The sequence below is a fragment of the Periplaneta americana genome, chromosome 1 (genome assembly GCF_040183065.1).
Source record: "Periplaneta americana isolate PAMFEO1 chromosome 1, P.americana_PAMFEO1_priV1, whole genome shotgun sequence".
In the NCBI taxonomy this organism is placed as follows: domain Eukaryota; kingdom Metazoa; phylum Arthropoda; class Insecta; order Blattodea; family Blattidae; genus Periplaneta; species Periplaneta americana.
The window spans coordinates 166,034,471-166,053,117 of NC_091117.1; the positions used below are offsets into that span (position 1 = coordinate 166,034,471).

General features: G+C 34.0%; 1 protein-coding gene across 1 annotated transcript in view; it reads right to left on the reverse strand.

Moving 5' to 3' along the window:
• Positions 1-4,833: 4,833 nt before the first annotated feature.
• LOC138703420 (trypsin-1-like) overlaps positions 4,834-18,647 on the reverse strand; it is a 36,155-nt gene continuing 22,341 nt past the window's right edge. The window contains exons 6-7 of the mRNA XM_069831270.1: positions 11,453-11,590; positions 4,834-5,153 (exon numbers count right to left, since the gene is read on the reverse strand). Coding sequence (XP_069687371.1) covers positions 4,920-5,153; positions 11,453-11,590 — 372 coding nt within the window. The 3' untranslated portion in view covers positions 4,834-4,919. The remainder of the gene's footprint in view (positions 5,154-11,452; positions 11,591-18,647) is intronic.

An 18,647-nucleotide genomic window follows, 5' to 3' on the forward strand; every position in this document is an offset into this window, starting at 1 on the left:
CCACATATATTAATTCAAGAACATTTAGTGGCAGGACTTTGTAGATACAGTATTGTAGATATTCCGTGATTTTTGCAACAGTTTTGATCAGTTCTATTGTGGCGTACAGATTGAAGTCTTGCATTTCAAGTTCTTCTAGACGTTTATTTTCAATTAATTTACTCGTACTATGTGGTTATACGACTTTGTGTTGATCCCCTAGTCCTGCCACATTAATATGTTACATTAATAAAGCCATTACAGCTTTAAATTGCCTGAAATGGTAACAGATGAAACTCTGACGTTGGTAAATCGCTTGAGTAAGAATGAAAGATAACCTTGGGCGTCGTAAAATCTCTGACAATTGTGGAACACTTGAGTAAGTAAGGAAGAACTTTGCGTGTCGTAAGAATCTCTAAAATTGATGAAAGATTTGAATCAGAATGAAATAATTTTGTGTGTCGCAATGTAATCTATACGACTTTATAAGAAGAGTACACCTATAATGCGAACCATATAACACAGAATGTTTTATAAATAAAAAAAATCCATGGCGCTACAGCTCTGAAGGGTCAAAACCGACCAGCGGGCTGCTGGCCTCACGTCCACATGCCGAAGCAGAAGTGGGCGATCATCCAACCAGTATGGAGGTATCGTGTGGTAGCACGATGATCCTCTCAGCCGTTATAGCTGGTTGGCGAAACCGAATTTTCGCTACCTATCGTAGCTCCCCACGATGTTGGTTGGGCACCGGTCCCATACACTGGCCGAAATTTCATGAGAAAATTTCTTCCTCCATGAGGACTCGAACCAGCGCGCATTACGTAACGCAAGTCCTAGACAGGATGCCTTAGTCCACGATGCCATGGCGTGGGACGCTAGCCTCCATCACATTCACAATAATACGTTGCGCTATATTGGTTTTCTGTGAATTTTCCGCGTTGTTGAGTGTTAGTTAAATAAAAAGTGCATGCATGTGTGTGTTACATATTAATTTTGTGTAAAATGGCTCTTACTGAGGGAACATTGAGGTCATTATTTGTAGAACTGAAAGAGAAACCGTCTTCAAGTTGGACGTCTGAAGCAAAATGTGCTTACAAAGACAGAAGATCGACACCACATTTGCATATTAAAATAACAGATATAAATTTTCAATTGTCATGATTAGGGGACGGATGTTGATGACCTAAAAATCTACTTAAAATCATCATTAAAATGACCTTAACCTAATGTAAATATGACATAAAATTAAAAGAAACTGGCATTTAAATATTATTCAAAGTACTCGCACCACAACTTCTTAAAAAATTAGTCACCTTGTTTCAATGACTGCCCTGCAAATCTCGGAGAGAGAAGGCAACTTCTTGGAATTTGACTGAGATAAAGGAAACTCAAACTTCACTGTTATTCACTTATTCAGTAGGTAATTGCTACTGACCTAATTGCTTAGAAAAAGATTTAACAGACCTATCGATAAAGAAAAAAGTAAAATGCATTCCGAATTATCTAAAAGTTCTTCAGAGTATTAAAAATTATAAAAAAATGCCGAAAAAATATAAAAATGACCTATTATTTCAAAAACGAAGAAAAATGCAAAGTAAGAAGTTAAAAGTTAATTTTTTACGTTGATGTTAACATAGAAAGCATTTCTATATTAATAGACATCGTCCTAATGTGAATAATAAGATGATGACTTTTCATCAACATCCGCCCCCTAGTCATGATATAAGATTATATTTTGGCTAACAGGGTGCTCTGAGACAAATAAGTTACATTTTTATACCTGTATTGTGCTTGGGGGTGAACATGAGTGCTTATCAACTTCTTGGGGATCTGTATCACAAAAAATTTTGATAGAAAAGTGGAGAAACATCTGTTTTATAAAATGTTACAAGGTAAGCAGATTTTTTCAGCCTACCCAATATTTACATCTTAGCTTCTCCACTATAAGATAATCACTGAAATGACAATAATTCTCCCCAACAAAAAGCAGGTGCTTACAGCTTAAGGTTGAGAGCAAATAACTCTTTATGGAAAGCAAAATCTGTTCAATAGCTCAATAGATATCGCTATACACAGACGGACATGCCGATAGATAAATATATAAACAGACAGATCACATGACAGTATAGCCAAAACCACTTTTTCGGTATCAGGAATGTTGAAAACAATATAATAAATTATATATTTCCGTCAAAATCTCGAAATGAACTTCTTGCAGCTTCACAATATTTTTCTTCATGAGAAAGTAATCCTTTGGGATATAAAATATGTCTATCATTTGAATATTATGTACTGCTGAGACAATAACTGGAAATAAAATTAAACTGGTTTTTCTGGCAAAAAGACTTTATTCGTAACAATAATATATTGAGTAACATACTGGATATCACATATTTTATATAAAAGTATGCATGTAACATTATTTACAAAGCGATGAAGATTGTGGAATGGTTACTTGAAACAGAAAGAAAATAATATCAGTATCATCACTGAATTTTAGTTAAGAAAATAAAATAACCAAGAAAATAAAACTACATGAGTTTGGTACTACGTGCTTTGTAGATAATTAATTATAAATAATTTTATTATTTAATATAACAGTATATACAGTTATCCTATAAATACTTGATTTCATAGCCTAATCTAAAAAGCATAATACTGATAATTTTAACAGTCAATACTCAAGATTTGTTACAAATGTTCGATAAATATTGGTGACCATGGCAGATAGTGGACTTGTTAAATTTCGTAATCTTATGAATTCATTAGCATATAATATATCTAGTAGCAACCTATGTTGAGTACGTTCCTTTATTATTTTCATAATTTGGTCACATTTCCATGTGTCAAATTTGATATTAAATTGTTTTATTTCATAATTGCGTTTTCATTTTACTGTTGCAAAATTGATACTTGTATTGGTATGTGTATATAGATTCCGTAAGTTTTTCTTAGCGTTTCTTACAAATTGGTATGGAATTATAACATGTAAACTCTCACCTGAATATTTTTTTTCCCCTGAGAATAATGAATTTAAATCTCAGATCAATCTAATCCTTGTAAAGGCCTAAATGTATGCGAACTACTGATTCCTAAGACCTGTATTACACCATCAAAGTTCTTCGGATAAATTTGTTTGTTTTATTCTAAGAAATTTAAAGATCTTTGATGCAAGTACTTAGATGAAAACCATTTTGGACTATTCTTTGACGACTTTCTGCATGTCGTTACATTTGATGAAAGTTACCATGAAAACGGATTAAAAATAGCGATGAAACATCGGTTATTACGGGGGGCATAAACGATTTGTAGGGAGCAGAGTCCGTGGATACCCAGAATACAGCAATCAACTAGTCGGCCGCCATTGCTATTCCATTTGATAGGAACATTTAAAGTAAATCTCAATTTAGGCCAATGTCTGTGGCCCTTAAAATTAAAAGTATTTGACTGTGATTTAGGCTACATTCATTCCCTGTACAACTGTATTCGGCAAATAACGCGCGCTAGAATAGTAGTGGTCGATTTATCGGCATTTTCGGCGCAAACTTTTGCGGTACTCTGGACATCCACGGATTCTGGTAGGTAGGAAAGTGAAATGATATCTACCAGCGTGACCTGCATAATGTGTCTTCTTTCAATATAAAATAAATCTAACAGAAATATAGGACACTAAAACTACAGCGAAAATAGAAAAGTGAAAATGGCAGAAAAATGTAATTACAATGTTGGAATCGTAAAAATACTTACAAATTTATATGAGGAGGACGAGTATCTTTATAACTCGAAATTACCGAATTACAAAGAGAGAGAGAGAGAGGTACAGCGCGTGGCCAGAATTTCTTGACTCGTGAGTCAACCCCTTAACATACAAACAGGGTGAAGGGATAAGGCATGATCTACCTCCTTCTCCTTAGTCATCACTTGTTCATTTAAAGTTACGCAGTGTTCAAGTAAACACGACAGAAGCAATTGTAAAATCTAAAAGAATTTCGCGTATGACAGACGAACATCTCATTGTCCATTTAAAATTTACTACATGCAGATTGACTCCTAATTTTAACGAGTTAATTACACATCCATCTGATTGTTTAAATTATGTATAAAATAACAGAAAAAAGAAATTAAATCATACAAAAATGGAAAGTAAATGGACAAAATACACATTGACGTAAGTTTAAGTGAACTTTTCCTCAGTTTGTGTATGTTCACTCTCCGTCTCTGTGCATGCAAAACTTGCAATTATGAAGGTTTTCCGTTTTCTTATACCTCACTCGTTCCACCTTCCCCGTTGCTGTGTTTCGCGGGCTGCATTTCATATGACGTCATCTTTGCCGACCACTGCCCTACACAGTCAAATTACTGTAACTGTCTCAGAAGGTAACTAAATACAGATGTTGCATTATATCTCTGCAGTGAGTCCCCCTTAAATTTCAAGTGGCTTATCTTGATCGTAAGCGTCAGAGTATTACAAAGCCTTACAACTTTGTGCTATCTCTCTTCTCTCTCACCGCAAACTGTGACGTTGCACAGAGGCAGAGATATAATAAACGACCTCTACGAAATCTGATTATTATTATTATTATTATTATTATTATTATTATTATTATTATTATTATTATTATTATTATCGTCATCTCCATCATCACCGTCATCAAGTTTTTAAAATTTATTCGGAGTTACTGTTGACAATTGCAGTTCAATATTTTTAAAACATATTAGGCATTCAAAGAAGCTCAGATTTTATGAAAATGTACAGTAACTCCAAATTTCCAGACAAAAAAGGGATATAGTAGACTTACTTATAGAAAGGAGAGAATTTCAAATTTTACACAAAAAATCGGACCCTTTTCCGCTGAATTTATTGCGAGAAACGCTACATAGTCTATGCTTATTTGAAAGTTCATCAGTTTCGGCTAACCTATCACACTTCTGACTTCCTAAACATATTTAGACATAGAGTAAACCAGAAGTGCTAATATGGATGGGAAGTAGAACGCATTTTGCCTACACATGGATGCGGAGCCTTTAAGATATTTCGTGGCGTTAACCCAATCGTAGAAATAGGAGACTTCTGTGTAAACGCCAGGGTAGTTAGGATATGCACAACCTACACCCCAAGACACGATGCCCACGAGGTATCCGTTACACTGCAAAGGTCCTCCAGAGTCACCCTGCAAAACACCAAGCCAAATCATAACGTCGTAATCATTAGACAAATTTCAAAGAGAGAAGAAAGCAAGTCTTACTGTAGGCTAGGGCTATATGAAGGGTTTAAAGTCATAGCGGGCCAAGCGCCATCTATTAAAAACGGAGAAAACAAGAGTTAAAATTAAGTGATTACCATAATTTAACGAAACATATAGGAAGTAATATAAAGTATGCATATTAAAATTAAATGAGATGTCAATCTTCATTAAACTATGGTATTTACTTAACTTTAACCCTTGCTTTCTCCGTTTTTAATAAATGGCGCTTGGCCCCTATGGCTCTGAACGCTTCATATACAGTAGTTCTAATTATGTTCTTAAGTGTATGAAAACTTCAACGTTTCTGTATAGGGTCTACGTAGTCCGATACCGAACAAAACTAAAACGAATATGTTACTCAAATACACAGAATTATAAAATTAGTTTCACACATATAAATTAAACTTTATCAATTGTGGCATGCTGACTGGAGATCTTGGGATCGGAAGGTTACCCTCCATTAATTACTGGTCAACAAAATTTAAACTTTTGTCTGTTAAAAGAGTAACAATGGGTGATTCTAACTGACTTTTTTGTGCTGATTTTAAATCTTTTTACAGAACTTTTCCATCACCCAGGGTTTTAGAGTAATCACATGAAAAACATTTTTCGTGTCTATATATTATAGTATTATGATATCTTAGCTGAAATTACATTTACTCACCTAAAATGTATGTGAAGTAGATGTTTCATCAGTTCCCCTATTCGAGGGCCAACAAATATTCCTTTTAGTTTAGCTTCACTCATTCTTGGGAACTTATTTTTCACGAAGAGAAATGCACTGCCATCACGAACCATTGCTTTCACAAAATTCTTAATCGAGCTTAGTTTGATATGCAGTGGAGATAATAAGAATTTTTTCAGAACTTACGAGTGTTGTTGAACAATTTTTTGTCCTGAATTAAGTGATTCTCTCTTTGACCAGTTCTTTTTTTATATAATGATTAGTTTTTATCTCTGCTATTCCACTTGCACAAGAAGCAGCAAAATTGAGTATAGCCAAGCTGTAACCCAAGTAAGGTAGCTATTTTTCAACTCCCCACATATCTGCCAAGAAAAATTGCCATACTTGATAGTGGATAGTAAGAGCTTCATATCCTCGTAGTTTTCTTTCATACCAACTGCATGGGCTAAAGGAATGGATGGATATTTGTTTCCATTATGTAGTAACACTCCTTTCAAATTTGTTTTCGATGAGTTTATGAAGAAACGCCAATTCTCACGTTTATGCTTAACACCCAGTAACTCGCACAAATTCTCAACATCATTGCAGAAAACTATGTCCTCCTCTTTAGAAAACAAATGCTCAAATTCCTTTTGGCGCTGGCGGAAGACACTTACTTTTGTGTCACTCTGCAGCAGCTTCCAGCCTTTCAATCTTGAGGCAAGTAATTCTGCCTTGCTTTTACTTAAACCAAGATCCCGAACCAAATTATTTAAATCCTCCTGTGTTAGAAAGTGAGGTTCATTTATAGTATCATCTTCCACAAAATCTGGATCATTCCGTAATCCATTCTGATCATCAGAAACACTTTGAATTACTTCAGTCAGTGTTATGTCATCTGGTGGAGTTGGTATGGGAAGTCCTGGCCCATGAAACCCGAAACCCATGAATTGCTGAATCGAAAGATGGATATTTATTTGTAACTGTGTCTGGACTTCGAACTTATTCCAGATATTTGTCAAGCAGAAGTAGCAGTCTGTCAAATGATCCTTAGGTTCGCGCCATATCATAGGGACTGCAAAGGAATATGATAGGATCCTTTTAACCAACCAGTTAATAGTGTTACACATTTGGCACAACATATTTCTGGGGCCCATGTCTTGTTCTGGTCTATTTTGTTGTTAAAATAAGTCATAAGCTCTTCTAACTAGAGGAGTAAGATTTCGCCTCTGCGCTTTTAAAGTGAGCTTACCACACACTTAACAGAAGTTGTTTCTATCAATAAAACACTTTTGAGACATGTTTCTTATACATGATATACTTATACACTACTCCTTGCAATGCACTATTAGGTACAGTATTGTACACTTCTATCAGAATTCAATTGACAACGGAAGACAGCACAGGATTAGCTTCTTTCTTTAAAGAAAGCTTCTATTCATCTGGGAACTTTACCTTACAATCACAGTTTTATGAGGAAAATATCATTGTTGTTATTTGTGACAATCACCAAATGTTATAAGTCGATTTTTTACACAAAGGTATGAAATGTAAATGTAAAATACTCGTTCTAATCAGCATGTTATGTACCACAAATGCTAATGAACAGGAAAACTTTTATTTTAAAAATTAAACAAAAATGGTGGGTGATGGAAAATTTCTGACTTCATTTTTGGAGTCTGCAGATGGCAGTACATAAGATACACCCGAAATTATTTATTTAACAAAATCATTGTTGACCAGTGTTATGAATAGTTGGATCAAATGTAGCCTATTCATAAATGAAAAATATTAAGAATTGGCCGTGTGACGCAAGGCGTTTATTTTGCGGCCTGTAAACGACAAATAACAGTTTTTATCTTTAAATACCAATAGTCCAAACTAAATTTATAATCCAATGGAATTGAAGAAACTTTATTTCTTTAGAAACAATAAGTATTAGTCCTACAATATCATTATATAACAAATACTTCTCAGCATGGACACGAAGAGGCTTTAACATAGTGACATAAATTTAATAAAGACTTTTTTATTTTTTATTTTAGTAGGTTATTTTACGACGCTTCATCAACATCTTAGGTTATTTAGTGTCTGAATGAGATGAAGGTGATATAGTCGGTGAAATGAGTCCGGGGTCAATCACCGAAAGTTACCCAGCATTTGCTCATATTGGGTTGAGGGAAAACCACGGATAAAACCTCAACCAGGTAACTTGCCCCGACCGGGAATCGAACCCGGGCTACTGTTTTCGCGGCTAGACGCGCTAACCGTTACTCCACAGGTGTGGACTTTAATACAGATAACAGACACTAAACATCTAATAAATATCTGAAAATATTTAGTATTGAAAAAAAAAATGTTATGGTTTATTTAACGACGCTCGCAACTGCCGAAGTTATATCAACGTGGAATTTTGTCCCACATGAGTTCTTTTACATGCCAGTAAATCTACTGACATGAGACTGTCGCATTTAAGCACACTTCAATACCATCGACCTGGTCCGGGAACGAACCCGTAACCTTGGGCATAGAAGGCCAGCGCTATACCAACTCGCCAGCCAGGTCGACTTTTTTTTATTATTGAATAATGACAAATTCAATTCTGACAAAAAGTAAGTAATTTGTTTCAGCCTGGAAGAGTTGGTGTGCTAAATAAGGCATTTACAATTTTTATACAAAAGAAAGAAAGAAAGGGAGCGAAGAGAGGGGTAAGTGAGGGCGAGGTAAGAGGTAGGGAGGTAGGTAGGTGGGTAGGTAAATAACTAGATAAATAACTCATAAGTATATAATTAATTATTAATTAATAAATATATGAATGAATAAATTAATAATTAAATAGGCGCATAAATAAATACTGAAATGTCATAATTTTGAACACACACAAAATACATTCAAAGGATCCAGTTAATAGCAAAAGGTGGCAACAGCAGGCAGTTGTGACAAGATATCTCTTCTAAATAATGACCTGTCAATCACTACCATTTGTGTAGAAGTAGTGTGCGGGTAGGATTCTTTACTTATGGAACTGGGAGTACACATTATATAATCCACATACATACGTACATACGTACGTACATACATACATACATACATGCATACGCACTTACACAAATACGTACATACGTACATACATACATACATACATACATACATACATACATGCATGCATACTTTCGGCGGTGTTCATGGTGATGCTGGTAATGGTGATGGTGATTTTGATGATTATTATGATAATGATAATGATAATGATGATGATGGTGATGGTGATGGCAGATACATGGTCCAATACTGAAATATCCATATTACGAAAATGTCCATAATGTGGTAACGTCCATTTATGTAAAACTAGCCGTACCCGTGCGCTCCACTGCACCCGTTAGAAATAAATATAAAGTAATTACATAAAAAAAAGAGGACATTTGATCCAGGGAACATTCGTGTTTGATAGAAGGATAAATCGTTTAATATGTTACTTAATTTAAATTGCATCCAAATAATTAAAATGCGATCATTTTGGTCCAGAGACACTCATTTGATGCAATGACAATTCCTTTAACATGTTTCTTAATTTTTATTACGTGCAACCATAGTTTAATGAAGACTGACATCATTTAGATTTAATGTGTATATTTTATTTTACTTGTTATAGGTTTCCATTGAATTATGGTAATAACTTAATTTTAACCCTTGTTTTCTACGTTTTCAGTAAATGGCGCTTGGCCCACTATGGTTCTGAACCCTTCAAATAACTTAAATTATATTATATTATATTATATTATATTATATTATATTATATTATATTATATTATATTATATTATATTATATTATATTATATCAGAAGTTACTGTAATAACATTATAGTATTATGTCCATCTAGAGAAACTACACTTTCCAATGGTGAAAAAATAATTATACAAATCGGTTAATTTAGCTTCCGATAATACTTCATACAAACACAGAAACATTCTCTGTAGGCTATCTTTCATAGCTTTCGATTGTTGCTGTCCAAGGCCCCTTATAGACGAAGTAATTTGTTTTTTAATTCATTACACGGCCTTAGCTAGCAGTTATTTTAATTTTGAAACTCATTTATCTCATTAAATATCAGTCCTATCAAAATTTGTCAAGGAATAAAACTTATCGCAAATTAGTTTTAAAGAAACGTTTGTTATGTAACATTTTTCACAAAAATCAATAATAAGCGAGATATTTCGATTTATTTAATTCAGGCCCCCTTATAACCCCCCTTTTAAATAATGTATTTTGAATGCCATATAGCCTAAAATCTAAGTTACAACGAACTTAATTTATATTCCAATTTTCATCGAAATCCGTTCATCCATTATCGCGTGAAAAGGTAACAAACATACAGACAGACAGACAGACAGACAAACAAAAATTTCAAAAAAGCGATTTTCGGTTTCAGGGTGGTTAATTATATATGTTAGGACCAATTTTTTTTTTTTTTTTTTTTTTTTTTTTGGAAAATCGAAAATTACCAGAAAAAATTCGGCTACAGATTTATTATTAGTATAGATTAATAGTGATTAAAAATTGTTACGGTAACTATATTTAAATTAGTTCAGTTAATTTACTCAGAATTGTTATAACAAGACACTGAAGAAATACATTAAAGTTCACCTTGATGATCATCATCTTCAGGTTGTGGGTCAGAAAGCAATTTTAGGAGGATAGAAATTGCTCTTAAAAGTAGCGAGGTATATCATTCTCGTCTTTGAATTACTGGTATCTGGCTACAAGATTTTTAACTTGTTGATTGTGAAGGTATTTTATGCAGTGGGTGTTTAATATTTTCATGTCCACCTAATAATTGTCACCGATACTTCCGTTTCATTCTGCTGTTGTCTTAAATGTTCTATGAATTGCCATATATTTACATGGTTAAATATAACTAATCTTTGAAACTGAGAGTGGAATCCGTCCATAGCGTTGTTCGTTCGTTGTGGACCATTTAACACTAATTCATAAACATTCCACATTTTAGGTGGGAACTTAGGGAGAACAGCCCTTCTCCTTCCTGCTATTGGCCTACTATTGTTGTACACTATTTAATATCCACATATTGGACGAACTCCATAATTTCTTCTTCAGAATTGTCATTGAGATTTATTACAAAGTACTAAGAATTTTCGAAGTTTTTCATTTCCATAACAACAAAAACATTGCTTTCGTGAGTTAATCACTTGTGTGTCACCTTGGAAACATTCTCGTCTAGAGTTTTTTTTTTCGTGGTATGGCTTTCATACGTTTGCTCCCTTTTTAAATAAACATTCTTGTATAATAACCATTTTGTCTTTCGGACTTTTTTGCACTTTGGACTTTTTTTGTATATTGGATATTTAAAATTTGGACATTTCTACTTTAGGACTTTTTATTTATGGACTAAATATCATGGACGAATACGTATCTGGACTTTGCCATATGGATCTTTTATATATTTGGACCTTTTCGTTTGGACCTTGTCTCTGGGAATGGATTCCGGTGGTGGTGATGGTTTGGTAAGACATTTGCGTGGACTTACGTGGACGTATTTCTTACCTGGCAGGAATCCTTGCCTCCCTCCATGGATCCTGCGCAAATCATCCCGTCATAAATTCCATTCGCTTTGTAGCAGTCGGCGTACGACATGACCGGAAGTTCTACGTACTGTAGGTTGTTGGGCATTTCACTTGCTCCCTGTAATCACAAGACACTAATTATTATTTTTCGTCACATTACTGTTCGTCGGACATGAGTAAGTTCCAAATATTATCCGTCACCATGTAAGATACTTACACTAGCCTATTTTTGAATACGTCAGAATCCTAGTCTGCAGTATTAAAGTATTGAGAATAAATTTGAATAAGGAAGGAAAAAAGTTTCCTTCCCAGGCAGGATTCGAAACACGAAAGACAGTGAACAAGGCTCTGAAATAGCTACAAGGTTTGGTCTGGTTTATTGCCTCTACTGTACACATTGTGCATTTCTTGCAGTTTTATTTCATGGCGATTATGTTTCTAAATTAATTTATAATTGTCTTCCACAAAGGATTGACACAATTTAGGGGCCCATTCGGATAAAGGGATAAGGCCATAATATTAAGATATTTACATACATTGGGATGCTCTGCCATTTGTGCTCATAAATTGCAAATTTTATAGGTGTGAATTATACCATTGGAATAATATGCTGTCCCTGAATTTACCATTCGTGCTGTAAAAACGAGACAGAACCCTTTTTTGGCTCAGGTGTCCGACGTCCCCGTAATTTTTGTCGGAACACGCAGAAGTCTGGTATTCTAATCAAACTTTATTTCATAAAGTAAAAATCAATCATTTCCCTAAGGGCCGATTGTATAAACCATTTAATCTTAGATTAGAGGTTAAATTGATCCTTGTTCTAGCTGAACTTGGAATTTTGTGTTGTGTAAAGTCTAATCTGAGATTAATTTGTCTCAAACTAAAGTCAACTTTGACTGAAGAAATTTCTCCGATTAAGTTAGATGATCCAAGTTCAGTTATTTCTTTTCTGTTTGAAATATACGAGTGGCAGACTGTGCAAATAGAATAACCATTGTTATTAATATTAATAGATATGGTAGTTACACTTATATATTTTTTCAATTTCTTGCCTTAATACACAAACAATCTTATATTTTATAAGGCTCTATCGTGTTCAGCAGTATCGAATAACATAACCTATAATTATATTATGTTTATAACAACCATTAATTATTAATGGATCTGATAGGTACACTCATAAATTTTCAATTTGTCGTTTTATAAAGCTTTATTATGTTTAGCAGTAACAAACACCATAACATGATAACAATTTGGAGAACAGTCAACCTTCTTCTTATTGTCCGCCATTATTTACATTGCACAAATAAACCAGTGTCTCCAACAGTGTGTACGGAAAGTCGCCAAAAAAGTAGTTGTAAAGTCGCTAGATTTCTCATTAATCAACAAAGAAAGATTAAATTTTGTCACTATGGGGTGCTAAAAAGTTCGCTAAACCCCTATTTAAGCAATACAAAAGTTAAAAGAAATTGTTATTGAAAAAGAGTTAAAGTATCTAGATTGGCAACACTGAACAAACTTGTACAACATGGTCCGCGCATCATATATTTCACCTGTTTATGCGATGTTGCCAAATCCCTTTCACGTGAACTTAGATTGCATTTGAACCAAGGTAATTGATCGCAGAAAAGTTTTATACAATAGAAGAAATGTCTGAACTCGGTTCACTTTTCGATCTTCGATCAAAGTTGATCTTTAGTCAGGGAATTTTATACAATTGGGTCTAAATGATGTTTGTTTTATAAGTTAATGTTGAAATCCTGTTTTTCTTTGTACTCGTATAAATGTTTACAAATGTTTGATTTCGAAATCGGAAAATATGAATTAACTATGTGGGAAGGGAGGCTATTGTTAGACAAAAAGATAAGTGTAAAAACTGTCAAATGATGAACTCGAACGTCCCCAACTAACCTCACTATATGTTGACACTTTGAACTTTCACTAATTTGTTGTTCATCACATTCAGCCAACCATTGCTGAATTTGTCAGTCATAATTTATTTTAATGAAGCATGCAATGTTTAAGAAATTAAAATATGAAATTTATGAAAAGTTACTTCGAAAATAAAGTTACGGGTTTAGTCGCATGGACTACCTGTAGCCCAAGGAATAATAATCACTCTCACTCTGAACATCTCGCCAAGTCATAAACTACATAAAAAAGTTGTCACAAGTTCGGATGAGTGTATCGTGAAACACACAATAGATAGTGAAATATCTTTCTTCCCAAAGTGAAATGCACTCTATGTTTGTGTAGTGAAAATGATTTGTGACCTTTGGCAGTTTGAAGTACTACCAGTAGATGGAGTCAAAGCAAACACTGCCCAAAACAGAATGGGTGAACATCTTGTTTCTGTTGGTAGACACACAGTACAGGTGTGTACAGCCATGGCAACACACGTTCATGTTGAGAACAGGGTAAACAGGCGTTTGACAGTGGAGGAAGCAAGCCGGGGAGTTACTCTGATTCAAGAAGGGCACTCACAGCGATACGTAGCCAGACAACTTGGAATAAGTCAGAATGCTGTTTCCAAATTACAGAAACGGTATAATGAACGACACACTACAACAAGGAAGCCAGGTTCAGGTCGTAGAAGAAAAAGTACCCCTGCTGAAGACCGTTATTTCATCTTCTTGCAACAAGAAACTGCAGGTGTACGGCACGATAATTCCAAGAGGATTTTCAGAACGCTACAGGACAAAGGATGAGTGACCAAACAATACATAATAGACTGCATGAAAACAGTCTCAGGTGCAGAAGGTCGAAAAAAGTGCCACGCTTAACACGGCGACACAAACAACTGAGACTATGCTTTGCAGAGGAACACAGAAATTAGCAGTTGAGACATTGAAGACGAGTCACTAAAAGAGTTTCTTTTGGAGGAGGTTCACTTATGCTCTGGGGAGGGATTCGAACAGAGCTTGTAGTGATTCGGAGGAGGAGAAATCCGGGTCTGACAGGCGACAGGTATGTCAGTGAAGTTCTTAATTCTCATGTACGACCTGCAGCAGAACATATGGTAGAAAAATTGTTACTGACTCATGACAAAGCCCGTCCCCATATTTCTCGGCGTGTACAAGATTTACTTATCCAATACCACATCAACTTTCTGGAGTGGCCTCCCTGCAGTCTGGATCTTAATCCAATAGAACATCTGTAGGATCATCTTAAAGAAGGGTTCGTAAGCGTCCACATCCGCCACAAACGCTTCAACTTTTTTTCAATATACTTAAGATTATAACTTGCTTATCGGAAACTTCATACATAATGAAATTACTTTCTTTTATTGTTTACAACTCCTTTTAGTGTAAAATAATCAAATAATTTTGCTTATGTTAATTCATGTTACTGACATATATAATTACAAAATTGGTGAAAATTTGTGGTTATAATTCAAGGAAATCAGGATATATTTTGTCATCAGAATTATGGTTTTTCTTCTTGTTTACAATTACTACGTTTAGGCCTTGATGATCACGGATTTAGATTAGTATAATAATCATATTCCCTGTACCACAACATGCGAATTAATTATTGCCAATTATTTAACCGTCAACATTTTTACCGAATGTTCCTTAGGCAATAGAGTGTAAAGAAGCAGGGATTAATAAAATAATTACCCTCCACAGCATGCTTGGCGTGAAGTAGTGGTTAAGCTACTTAACTTCTATGCAGACGGTTCGAGTTTGAATCTCCGTAGTGAAATTTTTTGTCCTTTCTTTTATTTTTTACAATTCCTTTTAGTGTAATATAATAAAAAAAATTTGCTTATGTTAATTCATGTTACAGATAATTACAAAATTGGTGAAAATTTGTGGTTATAATTCCAGGAAATTAGGATATATTTTGTCATCATAATTATGGTTTTTTCGTGTTAACAATTACTACTTTCAGGCCCTGATGATTACGGATTTAGATTAGTATAATAATCATATTTTCTGCAGCACAACTTGCAGATTAATTATTGCCAATTATTTAACCGTCAAAATATTTACTGAATGTTCCTTAGGCAATAGAGTGTAAAGCAGTAGGGATTATTAAAATAATTAACAGAGCATTTTAATATGAAAGCCCCTAATTGTCGTGATTAGTGTTACTTCCATCTAGCGTCAAAAGTTTATATTAACACACAAAAAAGAATAAAGCGAAAAGTATTCTAAAGAAAAAAAAATAACGAAAACCTGTCATACTTTCACTGATATATTTAAAAGTCAACAAAAATAAAGTTCAGTAATTGCACGAAGATTTGAACTTGCAATCTTAGCTAACGCTCTACCAACTACGCTAGGAGTTTTACTGCAGTCACAATGGCATTGTAACGAGCAATGGTTGTACTCCACTTGAGAATCTGTTATACAGTATATAATGTTTGTGTTACAATATTCACTGTTTAAACACTCTGAACGATCTGTCTGTTTTAAATCTCGTATATGAGTCATTCCACGTCAAATCGCACAGCAATAAAACACGGCCTTCTCGGAAATGGTCGAATTTTTTTTATGAATTCCAGACATCAAATAAGGAGACCCGTATTGTTTTATTTTCACAATTATTAATTATTTGTGTAGTTATGAATATTTGAAGTTACGCAAATTATGCGCGCACTGTTACATAAACTCACTTGGAACTCTGTGTCTACATATAATTGAGATTTGCGGTTTGGCGCATTTCAAAGACTAAATACAACACTTTTTATTACTTTAGGCCTATCACAAATAAATTTAAAATTTGGTCTATTTTTTAATCATTTCTTTTACAAAGCAAAATTACTATATTAAATAGCCAAGTTAAAAATCTGAAAAAATATAGACTTGTTCGCTGATGTATTATCTGTAAACTACTGCATTTATAAGTATGGGATCGGCACCCATACATTTGTAACAATTTATTTTCCGGAGGCATGCACGCGCTCGCGATGCCCAGCTAATGAACTGCTTGCAGCCGTAGGCTAGAAGGCTGCACGTGGAAAGTTTTACGAAATTCCCCGTTGCATCTGATGTCACCATACTAATCATCAAATGATTAACACCTTAAGGAACAGTAAATATCTTATCTAAAATGATTTTATTATTGCCAGCTCAGCTAAGAGGGGAAGCACTTCACAGTGCTGTATGTTTATACTGTAATATATCCAAGTGTTTGATGATAGCAAGGCTGGGTAAGGCAGTAAACTTTATGGCAGTAAACAGATGGCAGGAGACAAAATATAGAAGAGAAAAAAAAATCAGTTTGGGTTTGAATTTCACGCAGTGACGTGACTTCTATACAACATGAGTGATGGTAAAGATCGCGTAATATATAACAAGTGTTTAAATCCATTTACCTTCCTAATCACGCTTTTAAAAAGAAAAGTACACTAAGACGCGTAAGTCGCGACTTATTGATAAAGCTCAATTTAAAGGAGTCTTTGAATGTGCAAATATGTGATTCGTTCCGTAAAAATCAATTTCCGGATAGGTCAGGTGAAATTATATGTGAAGCCGGTAGTTCTTGTGATATTAATAAACATGAATCAAATGAAAGTGCGGACAGAGAAAGTGATTATCCCAGTTCTTCTTCTAGCAGTTCTTGTTATAGGATCTTGTATAGGCTAACTCTCGTGGCAAGTCTTTTAACAGTATCTCCTATGCCATCATATGGACCTTTACCATGCGACGTTGCAAAGAAGTGTCATTCAGCACTAATTCCACAATCGTCTTCATGTAAGTAATTATTTTTAATTTTATTATTTTTTTTTTTGTGTGTGAACTTGATCCATTGGAAAAGTAGATGATTTTTTTCATATCGTTGAATTCTTGCTTTAAGAAATTGATTGCTTCGTTTTGAAAATTCATGGTTTCTGAGAAGACAATTCTTTTGTAACGAATTTCTGTAACTCCTTTGAAATATACTACGAAAGGATGTATTTATTTATTTAAATATACAAAATAAAGAATATAATTACAAACAAGAGAAATAGAAATAAAATAATATAATCAGTATAAAAACAGGAGATACAGCAATATTAACAAAATTTGAGACCGAATGAGCAGCGCTCGTGTTCGGTCGCAGTTCAGATATAATATTAAGAGGCCTATAATAGAATATAAAATAAAATGGATACAGCGCTAGAAATCACTAATATTGAGGAATCAAACAAGAGTTTGATGTCAATAGAATCCCCTATCAAGAAAAGAAAGCTACAACAAAAACGATACCCCATGAAAAGTTTCAAAAAGTAAAAGGCTCCCTAGCATGTAAAGTTTTTCATGTAGAAGATGCATCGTCATCCCTTCAAAAGTCGGCCATATTTTATTTTTGACGAAATGCAAAGAAATGTAAAACCTGAAAATTACATAGTTATTGCAGACTTTTCTGAAAATTATTCATTTGTAATACAAGATTCAATACAAGGTGTGCATTGGAACATATGCCAAGCCACAATACAATGCAATTTTAATTTTACTTCCTACTTTATTGTATTTTATATTCTCTTATAGGCCTATTAATATTACATCTGAACTGCGACCGAACACGAGCGCTGCTCATTCGGTCTCAAATTTTGTTAATACTACTGTATCTCCTTTTTTATATCGATTGTATTATTTTATTTCTATTTCTCTTGTTTGTAATTATATTCTTTATTTTGTATATTTAAATAAATAAATACATTTTTTCATAGTATATTTCAAAGGAGATACAGAAATTCGTTACAAAAGTATTGTCATCTCAGAAACAATGAAACATGACACCGATCCCTTTCACTTTTTTCAATCCGAAGCAATCAATTTCTTAAAGCAAGAATTGAACGATATGAAAAAAAAATCATTTACTTTTCCAATGGATCAAATTCACCAAAAAAAAAAAGAAAAAAAAAAAAGGAATTTTAAAAATAATTGCTTACATGAAGACGATTGTGGAATTAGTGCTGAATGACACTTCTTTGCAACGTCGCGTGGTAAAAGTCCATGTGATGGCATAGGAGATACTGTTAAAAGATTTGCCACGAGAGTTAGCCTACAGTATACAAGATCCTATAACAACACCAAAAAAAAACTGTTTGATTGGTCACAAAAAACATTTCTAACGTGTCATTTATATTTTGTCCATTCAGTAAACACAAAAAGCACACTGAAAATTTGCAGGCCAGATACCATAATCTAAAACCAATAACTGGTACATTAAAATTACATTCT